Source organism: Plutella xylostella, chromosome 5 (assembly GCF_932276165.1).
Source record: "Plutella xylostella chromosome 5, ilPluXylo3.1, whole genome shotgun sequence".
Taxonomy (NCBI): domain Eukaryota; kingdom Metazoa; phylum Arthropoda; class Insecta; order Lepidoptera; family Plutellidae; genus Plutella; species Plutella xylostella.
In genome coordinates, this window is record NC_063985.1 from 697,781 (window position 1) to 717,928 (window position 20,148).

At 43.4% G+C, this 20,148-nt stretch overlaps 3 protein-coding genes across 5 annotated transcripts; 2 read left to right on the top strand and 1 right to left on the bottom strand.

Moving 5' to 3' along the window:
- The first annotated feature begins 244 nt into the window (after positions 1–244).
- Positions 245–6,290, top strand: LOC119692426. Of its 3 annotated transcripts, none has more exons than XM_038113078.2 (3): positions 245–510; positions 4,335–4,588; positions 5,545–5,679. In XM_038113078.2, exons 1-2 carry the CDS (start codon positions 396–398, stop codon positions 4,580–4,582), a joined length of 363 nt encoding a protein of 120 aa, XP_037969006.1. In that variant the 5' UTR covers positions 245–395; the 3' UTR covers positions 4,583–4,588; positions 5,545–5,679. The 3 variants fall into 3 exon arrangements, with proteins under 3 accessions (XP_037969006.1, XP_037969005.1, XP_048488994.1); XM_048633037.1 differs by having other exon boundaries at positions 378–510; positions 5,545–6,290; XM_038113077.2 differs by lacking the exon at positions 4,335–4,588 and having other exon boundaries at positions 262–510; positions 5,545–6,290.
- A 1,782-nt stretch (positions 6,291–8,072) lies between these two features.
- Positions 8,073–14,006, top strand: LOC105386411. Its single transcript, XM_048633175.1, has 2 exons — positions 8,073–11,695; positions 11,777–14,006. Exons 1-2 carry the CDS (start codon positions 8,073–8,075, stop codon positions 14,004–14,006), a joined length of 5,853 nt encoding a protein of 1,950 aa, XP_048489132.1.
- A 4,594-nt stretch (positions 14,007–18,600) lies between these two features.
- On the bottom strand, positions 18,601–19,594 carry LOC105393355 (alpha-crystallin B chain). The gene has a single exon (XM_011565098.3). The coding sequence runs from the start codon at positions 19,546–19,548 to the stop codon at positions 18,763–18,765; it is 786 nt and encodes a 261-aa protein (XP_011563400.3). The 5' UTR covers positions 19,549–19,594; the 3' UTR covers positions 18,601–18,762.
- Between the last annotated feature and the right edge of the window lie 554 nt (positions 19,595–20,148).

Consider the following 20,148-nt stretch of genomic DNA (forward strand, 5'->3'; position numbering starts at 1 on the left):
ATAATCCTTCTTCACTGTAACACTTTTTACTCTTTTCAGAGCAAAATAATAAAATAAGTGCGGTAAGCATTTCGCCCACGAGAGCGAGCGCCGTAATAATTTCATAACAGAATTCCACGCGAAAAATATTGCGACACGAGCATTCAACGAAATTTCGCTTTTCACAGCCGTGAAAATATTACACAAATATCATAATCATTGCTCAAAGACTTTCTACAAATGTTAGCGCCAATTATCACCCGCTCACCCCGGAGTCAAGGTTTGCGTTCAGAAATTGTTGAACATTTTAAATGTGACCGCAGCACTGGCTGGTTAGAAAAATTAAATTCAAAATAGAAAAACATAAAAATACTGGCCAGTTTGAAAAATAAATATTAAAAAAGTAAAATATAAAAATGCACCGAGTGTCCGCCATTTTGATTGTTATATCGTGCGCTTGTTGTGAAGCATTAGCGAATGAAGACAGTGAAGTGGGCGAGGCTAGAGGGAAGAAAAAGTACGCTTTACTAAGTAAGTAAAACATAACTTTTTTATTGTATTCTGAATCTCTTATTTTTATGGATGGACTCAGGTAAGTACAAGTTCGTAAAAGTAATAACCCGAATATACGCAATTACATTATTAACATAACTTTGTCTTTGTTAGTGTTAGCTACTATAGCTATGTACCTACGATGTTGTTTTGGTAATTGCTAACCTATGTGATAGTTTGTGTAATATCTTGCATCAGTTCCCATTGTGCGATGGCCTATGACAGTGTATGTGTATGACCCGTCTTGTGGCACGCAGCACCTACCTAACCTCTTGTGCATAATGTATCCATAACTATTGCACCAAATTCTATTCGGCCGCTTTATTCTAAGAAGAAAAAGAAAATACATTATGATAAACCTACTTTTGGGTAAGTGGGTCATCTTGCGGGCTGCATTTATTTATATTTAGTACGCTAAATTTTACTATGTTGAACCTGAAATGACTCAATAATTACAATCTAGTTATCTGATAAGATATCGTTAGTAACTTTAATATTTATAATAGACGCAAGATCGGCAACTAACACCAACGGTTCACGGCGATGACACTCCCATTAATCACAACGCCAAAATATAATTTACATTTAAATTATAATTTGGAATTCGCATAATTGATTCACGTCATTCCTGATCTGACTGTGGATATTTCAAGTCAGCCGCCGCGACGGAACGATCAATCTCCAGCTACAAATACAAATTAGGTTATTTATAGCGGAAATGGGGGGAAATGCCTCGAAATTAACTAGGTAGATAGGTACCAGTACCATTATTATTGTATATTTTTTTTGGCGGTCGCTCTTTGTTATAACACACACTTCTCGTTTTCAAACACTGACATCAGATGTTCGTCTGGATAAAGAGATAGTACCTACCTATGTATATCAACAATTCAACATATTACTCGTATGTACTTTTTACTCTTACTTCGGCTATAATAAAAAAAAAAACATCCTCGATATTGGGGGTCACTCTCTAAATCGACGAACGAACGAAAAATTTTATTTGTCATGCAATCGGCACGCTGCATAGAACAAAATAGAGCCGTGGTTAGGTTAGCTTTATGTTAGATTAGGTAGCATAATATAATATATAGTTTAAAAATACCTATAATAAAAGTTTTATGGAGTATCCCTGTCATTCCTTTAAAGTTTTATAAAGTACCTATCCCTTAAACAATTTGTTCTTTGACAAAGTGACAAAACAGTTCAGTAGGTAAAATTTAAATTTTTTTTTAAATTTTAGAACAGTGCATACATTTATACCTCTCGGGGTCAGGAGGATAGAACAAAATAGAGCCGTGGTTAGGTTAGCTTTATGTTAGGTTAGGTAGCATGCCAATTTTTGTTCGTTCGTTCGTGGATTTAGAGAGTGACCTCCGACCAAGTAGTATTAAACTCGTTACGGCGACTGAAAAACTGCAAATAAGGCTGCTAATAAAGCTCCTCAAAGCCGTCTGCTGCCGACGGATGGTATAAAAATAATAGTTTTAAAATTAAGCTGAAATGAAATTGTCCGCTCAGATATTAGCTGTCTCTGATACTTTCAGAGCGGAAATTAAACGATAAACTTTGTCCGTAGTGGCCGATTACTGTTTTCAACTGCGCTATTAGGAATTGGCATTTTCGCCATGGCCTGTGTATTTGATTGGCCGGTATGAGTACGAATAAATAGTTATTGCTTCGGTATAGTTTTAGTTCCATCCGTATGATTCATACTGTGGGGTTGTGCGTTTAGCGATCTGTAATCTCCGCATGGACGCCAACCGTCATCCTTCTTGCGGACGAGGTGGAGAGGTGAAGACCATGGGCTGTCTGAGGTTCGAGCTGTACCGCTAGCGAGCATGTCGTCAAACTCCTTCTTGGCTATTCGTAATCGCTCTGGGTCTAAGCGTCTTGGGCGGCTGGATACTGGTGGGCCGGGTGTTGTTCTTATGTGGTGTACTGTATTGTGCTTGGGAAAATCAGGTTTACCGGCTGGACGGGTAATTTCAGGATACTCTCTCAGGATATGGTGGTACGGTGTGCTGTCTATGAATGTGCGGACTGATGCGATACTTTCTGTACCTGATTGACGTGGGACTGCCACTGTAAGTGATGTGAGTCCATCGATGAGACATTGCTTGCGGCAGTCGACGAGTAGGTTGTAGAAACCTAAAAAGTCGACTCCTATTATTGGCTTCGAGACGTCCGCGATTGTGAAGCGCCACTGGAAGGCGCGCCGTAGGCCTAGGTCTAGGTTGATATTAATGTATCCATATGTGGGTATTACTGTACCGTTAGCGGCGAATAGCTCGTACTTGGCTTTCTTGCGATGAGGCACCCGAACAGCTGACCGAGGGAAAACGCACAAGTCTGAACCCGTGTCTATAAGATAGCGTATCTTGGACTTCCGGTCGGTTATGAACAGGCGGCCTGTAGTGATAGGGCAGATGCTTGCCGCCTCTAGTGGCTGCCCGTCTCGTTTCCCGAGTTATAAGTGCACGGGTCTGAGCATTTCTTTGCCTTTGGCCCAAATTGGAAATGGTACCAGCAGTATGAGTGTCCTTCAGGGTACTCTCTGGATCGTGATCGCTGACGGTGTCGGGGTTGTGAGTTTGATCTGGATCGGTTACGCCTGTTGAAGTTTCTTTGGAAAGGACGATTCTGGGACTGTACCTTTACTAGCGCTTCCACTTGACGAGACAGTTCTTCGATTCTCGCTTCCCACGGAGCAACGCTGGCGGCTGGAACGCTGACTGAAGTGCTAGCGACGACGTGTGAGGGTTGCACCACGTCACATATCTGGTCTGCGAGTTCCGCCACCTCATCCAGGTCTACTCTACGCTGTGATGCTACGATAGGCTGCACGTGTGGGGGCAAGCGACTAGACCATACGGTTCTGATAAAATCATCCGGCATGTTGGGGCCTGCTAGATGCCGGAGATGACGCAAGAATTCAGTCGGCTTTCTATCGCCGAGCTCTTCGTGTTGCATTAACTGAAGCGTCTTTTTCTCCCGTGATGCTGATATGCGCCTTATTAATTCTAATTTAAGCTTATCGTACCTGCCTGTGGGTGGCGGCTTGGCAATCACATCCTTGACAATCCGGGCGTACTCCTGTTCCAGTTGACACGACACGAAGTGGAATTTAGTTGAATCTTGAGTAATTCCAGACAATATGAACTGACTCTCAACTTGTGCAAACCATACCTCAGGATCATCGGGCCAAAATGGAGGAATGCGTACACTCACACGACAAACTTCACTTGAACCAGCGAGCACGTTACTTGCGTTTGCGTTTGTTATGGAATTTTCACTTGGACCACTGCCGAGTCCGCCGCCATTGCCGCTTGGAGAGCCGAGTATTTCGCCGTCGTTTTGCGTGGCCATTTTCTTGTTTCTTGAAGGTTGATTTCTTGTCCAGGTCGGGGTCACCAATGTGGGGTTGTCAGTCTGAAATGCGGAGCGTATGAAATGAAGGACTGATAATTAATTTACTTTGTTATATTGTGGACCAAAACAAATTACAAGTATTTATAAAATTAACAATTTTATAATTGAGAAGAAAAATCTAAGCGGGAAAAACAAGAGGCGGGCGAGTGTCTATGGCTACGTTCAAGGAGCCAGTTCCCGAGCGCCCGCCGGAAGTTCGAGCGCCCGCCGGAAGTTCGTGTTTCTTCCTGCGACGACTTCGTGTGATTCCCCAATATTAGTACCGCGGAGCGGAATCACAGTACAGCGGGTTGTGCCACTACAATACAATACTCTATGTACAAATTAAACCACTAGCTGTACTAAAGATAGACGTTTTCCGTTGTTTCCAGTTCACGCGTCGGCCGTGTTGGCCGGGCTCGCTGGCTTGTTCAAGATATTCGTAGGCATAGCCTTCGTGTTAACCTCCATGAAAGCTATGGTCCTGATGGCCTGGGTGCTGAGCATCTTCAAGTACGCACCCGATCTCTGGCCAGCCTACAGCAGCCACTACGGACATGTCGACAGAATCGCGAACCAAGCCACGGACAAAAGCAATATACTCAGCTCAATGTTAAACTACTTCAGTAGCAGGAATTAATGCTAGGTGCGTTTGAATACAGTGACTAAACGGCGGGGTTTTAAAAATAATTATAAGTATTAAAGCTCGCTTTATGCTCAAAAGGCAAGCGATGTCAGTAGTAGTAAGTACTGCAAATGTTTTTGCGTCTCTGCTTTAAATATTTTCCATTGAGCAAATTTTAAAAGCGTCTCATTATGAATGGAATCTTTTTATCCTACCTCTTGCTAGAGATTCTCGATCAAAATCTTTATTTTATTTGAGATTCGTATGCAATATAATTTGATAGGTCTTACAAACGAGCAGCTTAGAGTGGTTAGAAAATTGAAAGGTCCCTTCATAAAATTGAGTATTCAGCATACATACATACATAGATATTGATAAATGACATGACTTAGAACTATCCGCCGTTAACATTAATACCTACTGCATTTAAGTTATATCTGTTTTTAATGACACTAAAAGAAATTTAAACTACCCCTTTTTGCGCTTAAGTTGATGTTAAAAATACGAGAGTTTCTGAACTCAGACATAGATTATCTCTGAAGCGAATGTGAAATTAACCAATCAGAGCTTTGACACTCCCCTCTCTCGAGCTGTTCCTCGCATCTCGCATTCACAGTATGCATTAATTTATAAACACAGAACAAAGTTCCAACTACTATTTTCCTACCTTATTAAAGACCAGAAGTTAATCTCGAGTTTCATTGCGGAACCCTCGTTGCTCCGACAACTTGTTTTTATCTTATTAGGTATAGCTCCTGCCGCGTGTTTGCTTTGAATCAAATTGTTTTCCCGTAGAAATACTGGGATTAAATTATTTTTTTCAGTGCTGAGCCTCCGAACGACTTCTTTACTACAGCATGCCATACCGTTAGTCCGTTACGACATAAAAGAAAGACTTACAAACAAACACCCCTTCGTACAGTAATTACATACTATTACATACGGATTTAATCAGCACCATTCTCCGTTGTCCCCAGTCCACTTCGCGTGGGTGCTCGCCACCAAACTCTTCGTACTGAAGCTGGTATACGGCGGAATATTCTTCGCTCTGGTGACGAAAGCGTGGCACTTCATCATCTGGTTCACCCACTACCTGAAGAGCAAGAAGCATCATCATCACCACGAGCATGTGGAGTACGTGGACCACCAGCCTTACTTCGAGGACCACGGCTGGGCTGGCCAGCAGTATGGTGGTCCAGCTGGGCCGGGAGCCAACTATCCGTATAGGAAACAATATGATGCTGATGGGTCGTATTCTGTTAAAAGTGGATAGGTTTTGTTTAGAGCCAGTAGAGCTATTGCAGAGATTTCATGTATGTTTCCATATTTTTTTATCAGTTTTACTCGGAAATAGCTAGGGATTGTTTGTAGGTATTAATTAATTTATAAATATGTGCCATTAATTATGTTATACTTATAAGTATTATGGATATTGTAGATATTATCTATGTATAATTATAGTATTTATTTTAGCCATTAATATAAGTGAGATTTTAGACTTAGCACACAGATAATTTTATTATTTATTTCTGATTTAGGATACCTATCGGTATCGGTGTTGATAGCGTGTGTGTAAGTCAATTTGTCCTCTCACTTAAATTTATTGGTACAGTCATAAGATTAATTTATTTTAGACTTAAACCTACTTTTGTAGCTAGTTGTTAAGTATAACATAGACGTAAGGTATAAACACACAGCAATAAAAATAAAAATCCTCTTGAAATATTTTTCTATTTATGCCTTTCAAAAACAACCAAAACTAGCAAATAGATTCCGAATGCCCAAATGACTTGGGACCGGCAACTAAACAAGGAAATGTCAACACGACTTTCATCCACAAAGTAGCTGGGAGCCCCCAGTGATCAATAAATTGTGGATTCCCTTTGACTGCCCCGCTGACACGTCAGTCAAACAGAAAGATTGATAAATACCAAGTTGCGGCGAATTTACTCGTAAAATATACAACTTACTTACAAAAACTGATGCTGCGTCGTTCCCTCAGGAACACCGTTGTGAATGTGTATTTTGGGAAGTTTGGAAAAGGTCAGTAAAGTACCGTGATTCTATAAAATGTGAATGAAAGATATTTAGAATTCAGAAACTGCCTTTAAGTACATAAATATTTTGTTTGCATATACAAGTAAATTAACTGTGATCCATCGTATATACCTTAATCATGTCAATGATCGAAAAATCTAACCAGGAAAAACTGAAATATGTAAAAAGTCATCGAATACTTTTTCACTTCTCACTGATCGAAAAATCTAACCAGGATAAAGCAAATAAATAGTCATAAAATACTTTTCCACTGCTCTCCAAAGGAGCGCTTTCTGTCTACCTTAATAATCCAGCCACTCCCAGCATATTGTCTAATCATTACTGTTGACGACGAATGCTGAAAACAATACACACCGCGGTAAACAATGCCAAAAGCGGCCATGTTTATGCTGCGCTAAACAGATAGCGCTTGCGTGACCAAATCCGCCTGGGTCTTATTTTTTGTGAAAATTTGATTGTTTTATTTACCTTTTTTCTGTTTAAAATCATGATGATTACGCTTATTTTGTTCATGTACATAAGTTATTAACTAGTTTTAAGTTCAATAAAGAGATATTGATGATTGTGCAACGTTAGAAATTACTTAGTAAAATGTAAGGAAAATTGTTATAACTTTTTAGTTTACGTACCTAGAGTAGGTGTGTTTTATTTCCCTGCTAGACTATTTAGTAATTAAGTTAATTAAAACGTTAAAATGTACATAGGTTAAGTGTTTATAATAAATAAATGCGTTTGAAACAGTAAAGGGAAGCAAAAGAGGGCAATAAAAAATGATCAAAAAACAAGGTTCGTCTGTGCGGCATAGCTTCGAGGTAGCTAAGCAACCATTTCGCTAGGTAGAAATCGTACTACGCCAGCCGAACAGAGGAACAATAAGAAGACTAGAAGAAGCCTGAAAACACTTCTGCCTCCCTTTCTGCTCACTTTTCAAGAAAGAAACTGGAGTTTTACTTCTGCCCCGGTCACCTACCTAAGCCTAGGTATTCAACAACCTTAGAAGCAAGTTCAAGTGGATTACGGCCATCGGTTATCTTCGTTTTGCAACTGTAAGCAATCCGCTACAGTTCATGGTCCTTCGAGTGCCGGATTCTGCAACCAAGAAGCTTCATCGAAGAGGAGGAGACCAGCAGCTGAAGAGGAGGAGAATCAAGCCTATAAGCGATTACTGGGAGTAATACGCTGTGAAGAGGACGATTCGAAGCCTACGCTGATGCGATTACGTTGCCACTCTATCGGCTCGTATATTGCTAAGCGTCCCACAGAAGAGGCGGAGTGTTCGAGAAACTACGCGCTCAGCGCGGTTGCATTACGTAACACCTTGACGTTGCGTATTTGCAATTAACGCTTTTGAAGCGGTGCGGTCGATCGAAGTAGACTGCCTTCGCCTTGTACGTGAGAAGATCGCCGAGGGACATCAAGTGGAGCCCACATCAAGAAGAACGGCGACATGATGAACACACGAGCGAAGACCAGTCGGAACACGACCCCCACCGCTGAAGGGAGAGCCGTCGAAACTCGCGAGAGAGAAGGCACAACGAACAACTCGCCGGCAGAGTCAGCATCGACAGCAACAACCGACGCCACCAGATCCACGGAGGCCACCGGCACCACGGGCACGTCCGGCACCACGGGCACGTCTGGCACCACGGGCACGTCCGGTACCACGGGCACGTCCGGGGCAACGGGAACCTCAAGAACGTCAAGAAACTCAGCCAAGTCGACTGCCAAACTCGACGAGCCGGCCAGCAAGCAAAGTACCAGCAACAAGCCAATGGAGAGAGAGATGACTGCACCGACCCATCACGAGAAGAGGGCCGGGTCAGAGCACACTGTGGTACCTCGAAGGAGGCCAACGTCGCACGCCTCGACATCGAAGACAATAAGAAGAAGGAAGGAAATCGAACAGATGATCGAGATCAAGCGACAAGAAGCGAAGAAGGCGCAAGCTGAACAGGAGCTAGCCAAGATGAGGCTGGAGCTGATTCACCTGGAATCCGAGACAGATCTGAGCGACCTGGAGGAGGACAACGACGAGCCTCATGGCCAGGCCGGACGATCGAGCCATATTGACAAATGGGTCGAGGAATCAACAGCGAAGCGCTTCACTTCACTTCCAACATCACACGTGGAAGCTCACACATCGGCAAGACGACACGAGGGGGAGCGACTGGAGTACGGAAGATACTGTGAACAGGCACCCCACATGTCAGAACCGCCACGTCTCTACAACGGCAAACCTACGGCGCCGCACACACGCGCCACCCCATATGATGGACAAGTTCATCATCATCAGCCGCCGCCGATCGCACCCCGGTACATGAGTGAGCTGCATACATTCACCGGGGAGCCGAGCGACTGGATCGCATTCAGAGCGACATACAGAGATACAGAGATGTACTTCAGCGAGATTGAGAACATCGCAAGGCTCAGAAAAGCCATACAAGGAAAAGCTAAAGAAGCAGTACGTTCGATGTTATTCAACGATACAAATCCGAAGCTTATCATCGACACATTACAACGAAGATTCGGTCAACCACTACGACTGATAAGAAGCGAACTAGAAATCATCGAGAAAATGAAGCCGCTGTCTGACGACGCTCGCAACCTCGCTCACTTCGCCGGGGTCGTAGCCAACGTGGTGAACACCATCCAACTCACGAAGCGCACACACATGCTACACTCTGAAGACATATATGAGAAGATATTATCGAAGATGAGCATCATGATCAGATTCAAGTGGTTTGAATATAAAGCCGCAGAAGAAGCACGAGAATGGCCAGTATTACTCGCGCTCACGTCTTTCCTGAACCGGACCGCCGATCAATTCGAAGCCTGCGAGTTCGAGAGCCGACCATACATCAAGAAGGAGAGAGAACCACTGCGCAACCGCATGAAGAACAAAGTGCACATGACAAGAGCGGACAACTATGAAGAAGAAATAAGCGACAGCAGTGCCGAGTCCGAGAACGAGTCGATCATCGACGACGATGAAGAATACCACCAAGTTATGTTGACCTCTCGGAAGGACAATCAAGAGTGCCCAGCCTGCAGTGACAAACACGCTCTGAAATCATGCAAGAAATTTATGAAGCTACCACTGGAAGAAAAATGGGAGGTTGCCAAGAAGGCATACGTGTGTTTTCGATGCCTGAGCTCCACACACCGGGGTTTCAACTGCCGCGCGAAACCATGTGGAAAAAACGGGTGCAGAGGATCACATCACAGGCTCCTCCACCGAGACAAGGAAGGCGAGAAGGAGTCGACCGAGCCTAAAGACACACAACCCACGAATACACCACAGCAAGCTAAAGACAAGCAGACGCACTCAGTGAACACCCTGTGCACCATGAAAGGATACCTCAAGATAGTGCCGCTGAAGTTATACGGCCCGAAGAATACTACTGAAGTCTACGCCCTGCTGGATGAAGGAGCCACCATCACACTCATAGAGGAAGAAGTGGCCGACTGCATCGGAGCCACCGGTCCAAAGGAAGGTCTATGCATAGAAGGCATCGGCGGACATCGAATGAACGAGCCCGACTCAAGGCGACTGAAACTGAAGATTCAAGGAAGATACGCACGAAACATTGAAAAAATGAATGCCTACACGATTTCGAAGCTGAGCATTTCGTCACAAATGGTGCCACACACACTAATAGAAGACAGTCCGCACCTGTCCGACATCGCCGACGTGATTACCTACGACAACGTGCGGCCGAGAATAGTGATTGGACAAGACAACTGGCATCTAATCATATCACAAGACGTGAAATCCGGAGACCGAAACAAACCTGTAGCCTCACTCACAAGACTAGGCTGGACATTACACGGTTGTGCAACATTCAGCACAAGACCAGTGATAGCCGTGAACCACATACGAACAACTCGCGAAGACAAGATGGACGAGCTAATCAAACATCACTTCAGCATCGAGTCTCTAGGCGTAACTCCCAAAACGCCTTCAAATGACCCCGAGAAGAAAGCCAACGAGATACTGGAAGCAACATGCCGACGACTACCCGAAGGCCGACTCGAAGCAGGTCTATTATGGAGAACTCCGAATGAAACTATGCCAAACAACCGCGAAAATGCAATGAAGCGACTAATCGGTATAGAAAAACGACTGAAGAAAGATGAGAAGCTGAAATGCGAGTATGAGAAGCAAATAAGAAACTTACTCGACAGTGACTACGCTGAACCAGTACCTGGACCGTCTACATCATCGAGAACCTGGTACTTACCTCATTTTGCCGTCGTGCATCCCCAGAAAGGCAAGGTTCGCCTGGTGTTCGACGCAGCCGCAAGAAGTGGCAGAAAATGTCTAAATGACGCGCTACTGACTGGACCCGACCTACTGCAATCATTATTCGGAGTACTACTGCGATTCAGAGAGGGACCGATAGCAGTCGTGAGTGACATCAAGGAAATGTTCCTCCGCATTCAAGTGTGCGAGCAAGACAGAGATAGTCTCAGATTCCTGTGGAGAGAAAAGGACAGCGAGAAGCCGAAAGAATATCGAATGAAATCACTCATATTCGGCGCAGCATCGTCACCGTGCACCGCAATATATGCAAAAAATCGCAACGCAGCCGACTTCAAAGAAAAATACCCAGAGGCGGTACAAGCCATAGAACGCAACCACTACATGGACGACTACCTACAAAGTTTTCAGTCTGAAGAAACCGCGAAACGTGTCATCTCAGAAGTCGACTACATACACAAACAAGGCGGATTTCTACTCAGAGGATGGGCTAGCAACAGGCCACAGATATTAGAACAGTTCCCCGAAGACGTGCGAAACAACGGTTCTATCGACCTGGGAAAAGATAGCGAACAAGTCGAGAAAACACTGGGACTCCGATGGAACGTGTCTTCAGATCAACTCAACTTCACGCTGAACCTGCGAAACACACCGTCTGACGCCATAGAGGGCACGAGACCGCCAACGAAACGCGAGGCAACAAGCGCAGTAATGTCCGTGTTCGACCCGCTCGGGCTGGCCTCGCCGATAACTGTACAAGGAAGAGCTATGCTACAAGATGTATGCCGCACGGGCATCGGATGGGACGAGCCTCTGAAAGAAAATGAAGAACGATAATGGAAAACGTGGCTGCAAGACCTGAAAAAGCTACAAGACCTGAATATACCTAGATGCACTACAACGAAGCTAACTGAAGGCGAAATTCACGTATTCTGCGACGCGAGTGAAAAGGCATATGCAACAGCAATATACTGGCGAGCAATACACCCCGATGGTCACGTCGAAGTAAAGCTGTTGTCAGGAAAGTCACGGGTGGCACCACTCAAGCCCGTGTCTATCCCACGCTTAGAACTGCAAGCCGCACTACTGGGCTGCCGCCTAGCCGCCACAGTAACAAAGGAAACGGACTTAACAATAAACAAGTCTACCTACTGGACCGACTCGAGAACTGTCCTCGCATGGATAAAGTCGGACCCGAGAACATTCAAGCCCTTCGTCGCACACCGACTAGCCGAAATTGAAGATCACACGAAGCCAACTCAGTGGAGATGGATACCTACTGCTCAGAATGTCGCAGACGACGCTACACGAAACGCGCCCTCTCACTTCGACATACAACACAGATGGTTCACAGGCCCACCGTTCCTCTACTGTGATGAATCAGAATGGCCAGAAGACAAGAGCTCTCCCAACATACCAACTACCGGTGAAGAAAAACCAAACTGCGCCCTGCACGTCATCAACACTGAAGAACAGCTCATCAAACCTGAAAAGTTTTCAAAATTCACGCGACTGCTACGAGCGACCGCCCGCGTGTTTCAAGCCGTCGACATATTCAAGAAACTAATTGAATCAAGAAAAAATCAAATTCAAGTAACTAAGAAAATTACACAAGATACCACTTGGCGTATCAAGAAGACTGCCAAAACCATCCCGCGCAAAATTGTTCCTACTCAACAACGGAGCACAATAAATTACGTGATACTCACGCAAGAATACCTAAACAAAGCTGAAAAATACCTAATCCGCAAGATACAAGACGACTGCTTCAAGAGCGAAAAACATCACCTGAAAAATAACACCAAAATACCTAAAAGCTCAAAACTGAAAAACCTGACGCTCACGCTGAAAACTGAAGACGACATAATATACCTATCAACGAGAGTCGGCGCCGCTCCATACCTACCTCACGACTACAAGAACCCCGCCGTGCTCGATGGAAGTCACTACGTCACGCTCCTACTCATCGAAGAGAAACACCGACAACTTCACCATGGCAACCATCAAACAGTCATGAATGAGATAAGACAACGATACTACGTGACGAAATTACGTAACTCCGTGAAGAAGATAACAAGAGAATGCCTAACGTGCAAAATACGCCGACAGAAACCACAGAGTGCTCCCCTGGGCGACCTACCTAAAGAAAGACTTAATAGTTATCAACGGCCCTTCACATGTACCGCCGTGGACTACTTTGGCCCAATGACTGTGACAGTTGGAAGACGTCACGAAAAACGCTGGGGCGCATTATTCACATGCCTGACTACGCGTGCAATCCATCTAGAGTTGGCCAACTCACTCTCAACCGACTCTATGATACTGGCGCTGAGGCGAATGGCTGCCCGCAGATCGACCCCTGCAACAATATACAGCGACAACGGAACTAACTTTGTGGGTGCGAACAAAGAACTTCAAGAACAGCTGAAAAGTCTATCACAAACAGACTTAGTACGAGAAACTGAAAACTACGGAATCACGTGGAAATTCATCCCTCCCGGGGCCCCACACATGGGCGGAGCCTGGGAACGCCTCGTACGCTCCGTGAAGACAGCACTAGCAGCAACTCTGAATGAAAGATCGCCCAAAGAAGAGGTGCTTCACACATTACTCCTGGAAGTCGAACATGTGGTAAACTCAAGGCCACTCACTGAAATAAGTCTAGACCCAGACGCAGAGGAAGCACTAACACCTAACCACTTTCTGATTGGAAAGTCATGTGGTCTGCCGACACTGGGAACGTTTCACAATAGTTCTCTTGTTGGTACTGCGACGTGGAAGACCTGCCAACTCCTAGCGGATCACTTCTGGGCACGATGGACGAAGGAGTACCTACCTACACTGCTGCCACGCCGCCACCCAGGCCGACCTTACACTAACCCAAAGGTCGGTGACATCGTACTAATCGTGGACTCTTCACTACCACGTGGTACGTGGCCTAGAGGCGAGATCGTCGCGACACACCCTGGACCAGACGGCACAGTAAGAATCGTCGACGTGAGAACCAAGCACGGCATCCTGCGAAGACCTGCAACGAGGCTGATCATCCTGACGACCACAGCACCGCCCGATATGACTTCAGCATCCTGCCGCCAGAACCTGCAACCGGTTACTACGTAACGAGGGGGAGACTGTTGACGACGAATGCTGAAAACAATACACACCGCGGTAAACAATGCCAAAAGCGGCCATGTTTATGCTGCGCTAAACAGATAGCGCTTGCGTGACCAAATCCGCCTGGGTCTTATTTTTTGTGAAAATTTGATTGTTTTATTTACCTTTTTTCTGTTTAAAATCATGATGATTACGCTTATTTTGTTCATGTACATAAGTTATTAACTAGTTTTAAGTTCAATAAAGAGATATTGATGATTGTGCAACGTTAGAAATTACTTAGTAAAATGTAAGGAAAATTGTTATAACTTTTTAGTTTACGTACCTAGAGTAGGTGTGTTTTATTTCCCTGCTAGACTATTTAGTAATTAAGTTAATTAAAACGTTAAAATGTACATAGGTTAAGTGTTTATAATAAATAAATGCGTTTGAAACAGTAAAGGGAAGCAAAAGAGGGCAATAAAAAATGATCAAAAAACAAGGTTCGTCTGTGCGGCATAGCTTCGAGGTAGCTAAGCAACCATTTCGCTAGGTAGAAATCGTACTACGCCAGCCGAACAGAGGAACAATAAGAAGACTAGAAGAAGCCTGAAAACACTTCTGCCTCCCTTTCTGCTCACTTTTCAAGAAAGAAACTGGAGTTTTACTTCTGCCCCGGTCACCTACCTAAGCCTAGGTATTCAACAACCTTAGAAGCAAGTTCAAGTGGATTACGGCCATCGGTTATCTTCGTTTTGCAACTGTAAGCAATCCGCTACAATTACCCTGTTCATGATCTCCAGTTGAGAACTGCTTTATCCTTCAGCCTCCCGCCGACACACTAGAAGGAGAATCTGGAAAATAGGGCCAACATTCTACCAATACCACAAACAATTTAAAACGAAACTGTAACAGTAAAATCAATAATATCCTAACAAATTGGACCATATTGAGTATAAATCCAATTTGATCTTCGGTCACGTCCCGGCCCGTAAACAAACATCGAATATGGAATGCTTGCCCAGACATGTTCTGTTGCAAGCCCCCTTAGGTGCTATCGGGGCTGCCGTATTCATAGTCTATACATGCATAATGTCCAGAGAATATTGTTTGTTTTATCTGTTCAGTGCTAGACCGTAATCTTACACTGCTGGCCATAGAGGCGTCACAAGACTATGACCTCGTCCTTACTCCAGTCCCTTGTCTATGGTCATCGGTCCAGTGAGCCGGGTGGCGTCCCAAGCTGTGATCACATGTTGAAATGAGGTTCAATTACAAACTGTCACACTTACTATATTATAATTATGTAACTTTAGATTTATGTATATCAGAAATTTTGCTTCTCCTGCTGGTTATAGTTTTTCTTTATCCCTCTTCAACTCAGAATGTTTTACCATGTTTAAAAACTGTACAAATACAATAGAATAAAATAAAAAGGGCCCTTAAAACAATGTTGATTTATGTAGGCCCATAATAATTAAAGTTATAAGCCTTCTGAAGAAGTTTATAAACCACTTCTAATACCTAATGGTACTTAACTACGAGTTTTACTAAGACCACCATGGCTTAAATTACAATGAACCTAATTAGAAACTTTGTAAGTGGTATTTAATATGTTATAAGGTTACGTAATTAGATACCATAATATTTTAAATTATAATTAAGTAAGTTCTAACTAAATACTACTAACTAGGTGTTGTATCTCAAACTTCAAATAAATACGCAATGATTCATAGAAAAGTGATGGGATACGTAAAAGGAGTTTCTACTTTTGTGATTTGGTTTAAAACTTGACTCAGAAAAGTGATCGGGTACATAAAAGGAGTCTCTACTTTTGGGATTTTGTTTAAAGCTTGACTTAGATTTAATTCCTAGAGATCTTGGATTTATTTACTTCCGACGTACCCTGCGGGCACTCGACTTTTTTGTATGGACTGACATTTATTTAAAGTTGTATAAACTTATAATTTTTTCGTGAAAGTCGAACTCTATAAAAAAACAATAAAAAATCGGATAAAAATAAAAGTGCGATTTTTTACCCTTGGGCTTTTGGGTAGGAGGGCCACTTTAGTGTTTGACACTAATACGTACAGTAGTAGAGTAGAAGAGTAAAGGAAATAAAGAATTTGCATAATTAGAATGGAAATAGGAAAGCGTGCATAACCTGGTACCAGGTACCTACTATACATATGGTTCAAGTTGCTCAGCAAAACTCTCTACTTAAAATCACGTTTTCCATAAAAATACATTGTGCGATACAAAGCGCGCCGCTGCACGCCATACATTGCGTCGTAAAAGTGTATTGTTTATTTATTTTATTTATTATTTTTTATGGAGAATCAACAGCATGTTCTTATTTATAATAACTTAAAATAGCTATTTAATATAATATTAGACAGGCCATTAACAGATTCCCACATATAGAAACAAACTTAAAGTATACAGATAAAAAACTACGCTAGTTACAAACTAACAGCGGCAAGCGCCACTACGCCTAGTTAGAATTAAGTGCCTACTGACTTATTATTATTGGCAACATAATATTAGAAGAAAATAATAAAACAGAAAGCTACAATATTTGTGGCATTTGAATATTAAATACCAAATGCAAGTGTGCCCCCAGATAATTGAATTAAAAATAAATAAAAATATTTTATAAAGTTATTCACTTAACTAACTACCTAAATACTTATATTAGTAGTGTACTATTTTAGTTCAACCGACTCATCAATGAAAAAGTTTTTAATTTTAGAGAGACTACTGCAGAATAGGTCAATTTCCGATTCGGTGAAAATTTAAGTCGTTCGTTGTTAAGTCCTAACTTTACAGACAATGTAACGATAATTTCCCGCATATGAGCTGCGTTGTTCATAACTTGAAATTGTTTTACGGCAGTTGTTATAAAAGTTTATAACTTTTTATATTATTATAAGTTCTTATTTTAGATAACTTCTTTCACTTACACGCTGGGGTGTATTCTGAAACGCTAAGCGATTTGGTTTCGATTATCTATTTCTCAATAAAAAAAAACAGCAGGCTTTTAAATAAGAAATGAGGTTTGAAAAGATGACCGGGAGGTTACTGTCAATATTAGCAAAAGCGCACTAGTAGATAAAAGTCTCATCAATGTTTTCCAGTTTAAAATCAACAAGAACCTCTAGGTATCAACAAGTGTACCTATATGAAGGTTCACAACGCATTTGTCTCAATTGGATGATGAAGTGACGACTGGCCGCCCCCTCGCGGTCCCGGATACGTCTGATCACCTCTGAAGTACTCCGACCTTGGCTGGAGTTGATTCTTTAATATCAGTTACAAGGGGAAATACGGGGTAGAGTTTTATCTGTGAGTATTTTGTCGACAGGTCAATGTTCCCGAGGTATTATTAGCAAATTCCTTTATGGAATCTCTCTTAACCGTGAATAAAATACAAATTTTCAATGGTAATTTTTTTTTTTTAACTTCATCCCACTGGTGGTTTTTATTGAATCATTCAGTAAAAAAAAAACAGTTATAGCTTTGTAGTATAAGGCTTCGATCACTGATTTATTTTCGTGCTACGTATATATTTGTAGCAGATAACAGGGAGAAGTATAATGCATCGTGGGATGTCCTCCAGTCTGTCAGTGAAGGTCAGACCGTCACTGCCGGCATAGGATGGATGAGGAAGGCCGTGGCCAGAGTATTGGGAGCACCTGTAACTAGCCCTCTCCCAGGGCTAGTTACAGCTAATGTTGGCTGATGATGTTGATAATATTTATAAGGTTATCCAAGGGCAATAACAGGATATCTATCCTCGCAGCTGTTTTGATTTATGTTCACTTTATCTAGCCTATATTGAATAGATATTATTATTAAATTCTTTATTGCACATAAATTAATTTTGTACATAGGCGAACTTAATGCTAAAAGCATTCTCTTCCAGTTACTTAGCTGCATTTTAAGTACCTATCCTCTGTTTGTGATTAGCATTCACTACGGCATGTGAACCCTTCCTTCATTGGAAGGAAACCTGTGCCCCAGCAGTGGGGATGTGATGGGTCGTGAAGAAAAGTTTTATGTTTTCAATGTAGGCTTTCGGAAACTACGGTTAACCTATGTACGAGTATGTTATACACACTTATGATGCAGCCTCTAGTAAACATTATTACAAAATATTCTTGCAGCATAACTATTGTTTGCATAATTTCTGACTATCTAATCTACGCAGAGGTAATCATAACATAATGCTTCAATAATATTGGATGCATTGTTTGTAAACAATTGCTGCTGGTATGCTATGTTCTAACTATCTAATACCATGATTTAGTTAATACTACGTTAATTATAAACATTTCAACATTTCCCCAATGAATTCCTTGAGTGCGACAGCTGATCATTACTGTAATGCATACTCAGCGAGACAGCGCGAGCGCGGGGCGACAGCTGTGAAAGTTACTCTTGACGTCGTTTAACATAAACAAAACAACGAAATAAGAGAACTTTCTTATGAAATTATGATTCATGTCTCGCCGCTTACCCGTCGCACAGCTTCATAACACAAAACAAATGTCCCAGACTTACCCAGACATTCATTTACGTCGCGAAGGAGCGGAGGAAACGAAATAAAAACATGGCCTACTTACAATAAATAACGTTTTATTCATATAAAACAAACTTACATTAAGGAGAGCACAAACATAACTAGATTCCTCACTGGAGCGGCGAACGAAAACCACTCTTTTTCTATCACGTTAAAGCTCATTCAGTCTTTTGGCACCAATTTGATATCTGCTAAATTAGGCTATTCCGTGTCCGGTTCTATTAGGGCGTAATCTAGCTCGTTGCCGTCCCGGATTCCCTTGGAGACTTCGTTATCTTTGGTGGTCTTCACGCTGGTCTTGAGCTCCTTCTTCCTGATCTTGCCGACGTGTGTGGTGCTCTCCGGCTCGAGCTGCTCCAGCGGCGCCGCCGTGCTCGAGGAGTCTGCCGCCTCCGTCACCTCTTCCTTCTTCTCCGTGGATGCTGTCACCACTTCCTTCGCGGTGGTGGTCTCCGGCAGCAGCACAACAATGGGCACCTCCCTCTCGGGCGGCGGCGGAGGCACCTTGTGCTTGGGCGCGGACACGGTGAGCACTCCGTTCTCCTTCAGCACGGCGGTGACCTCGTCCTGCACGGTGCCCGCGGGCAGCACGAAGTTCTGCACGAAGTGGTTCAGCGCGAACTTGTGGGTATCAGCTGTGAGCTTCTGCTTCCCCTCCACTAGCATGTGGCGGTTCTTGACGCGGACCCTCAGCTCGTCAGGCTTGAACCGCTTGACGTTGAGGCTGACTTCGAACTTGTTGTCGTCGCTGACGACCTGCGGCTCGTCCCAGGAGTCGTCGTCCAGCGCGGCGGCGGCCTCGAACAGCTGCCTCCAGGGCCACAGGTAGTGGTGCGCCAGGGTCTGTGTCAGCTGCTGCTCGATGGCCGCCAGTGGGTGCTGCTCTGCTCCCCCCTTGTCCCCCTGTCGCCTCCGCAGCTTCACATCCTCACAGGACGCGGCTGCCAGGAGGCCGAGCGCGAGAATCGCAGTGTACTTTAGGCTCATGTTTGTATCGCTTATCGTTCGTTACTCGTATGGCGAGCGGCGGCCGGCGCGGCTTATATAGGCTCGCTGTGGGGGAACCTTCGAGAACTGCCAGCTTGTTTCATTGATAATAACTGCAGCGGTATCGGCCAGGTGTGCTCAACCGTTTAGAACTTTACTGGCAGGTACTTTCTTTACTCTGTTCTGTGTTTTTTAAATTAATTTATAATGCGACTTATAACTTTTACATGACAAAAATATGAAGTAAAAAAACAACGAAAACGCTTTCTTTTGAGTGCTTATTTGCCTATAACGTAGAAAGTTCTTCACTAATAAGATTGGCTTCACAAGCCACATATGAGCACACAAGTGAGTTTAGGACCCTCAATAACCTCAGTTCCTTTGGCGCGGCATCGTGACCGAAATTCTATCGTACAACAATATGACATTTTAGGATAGAACCTAGCATGAGCTATGCACCTACATCCCACACGGCCGTAGCTTTCCATGGCACAGGTTGGCGACTCCTGTCTTCGTCGAGGTTTAGTTAGAACCGGTGGCTCACACACACACACACACACACACGATTTAGAAGCAAGTACAGTTAGCAGAACAAGCGGC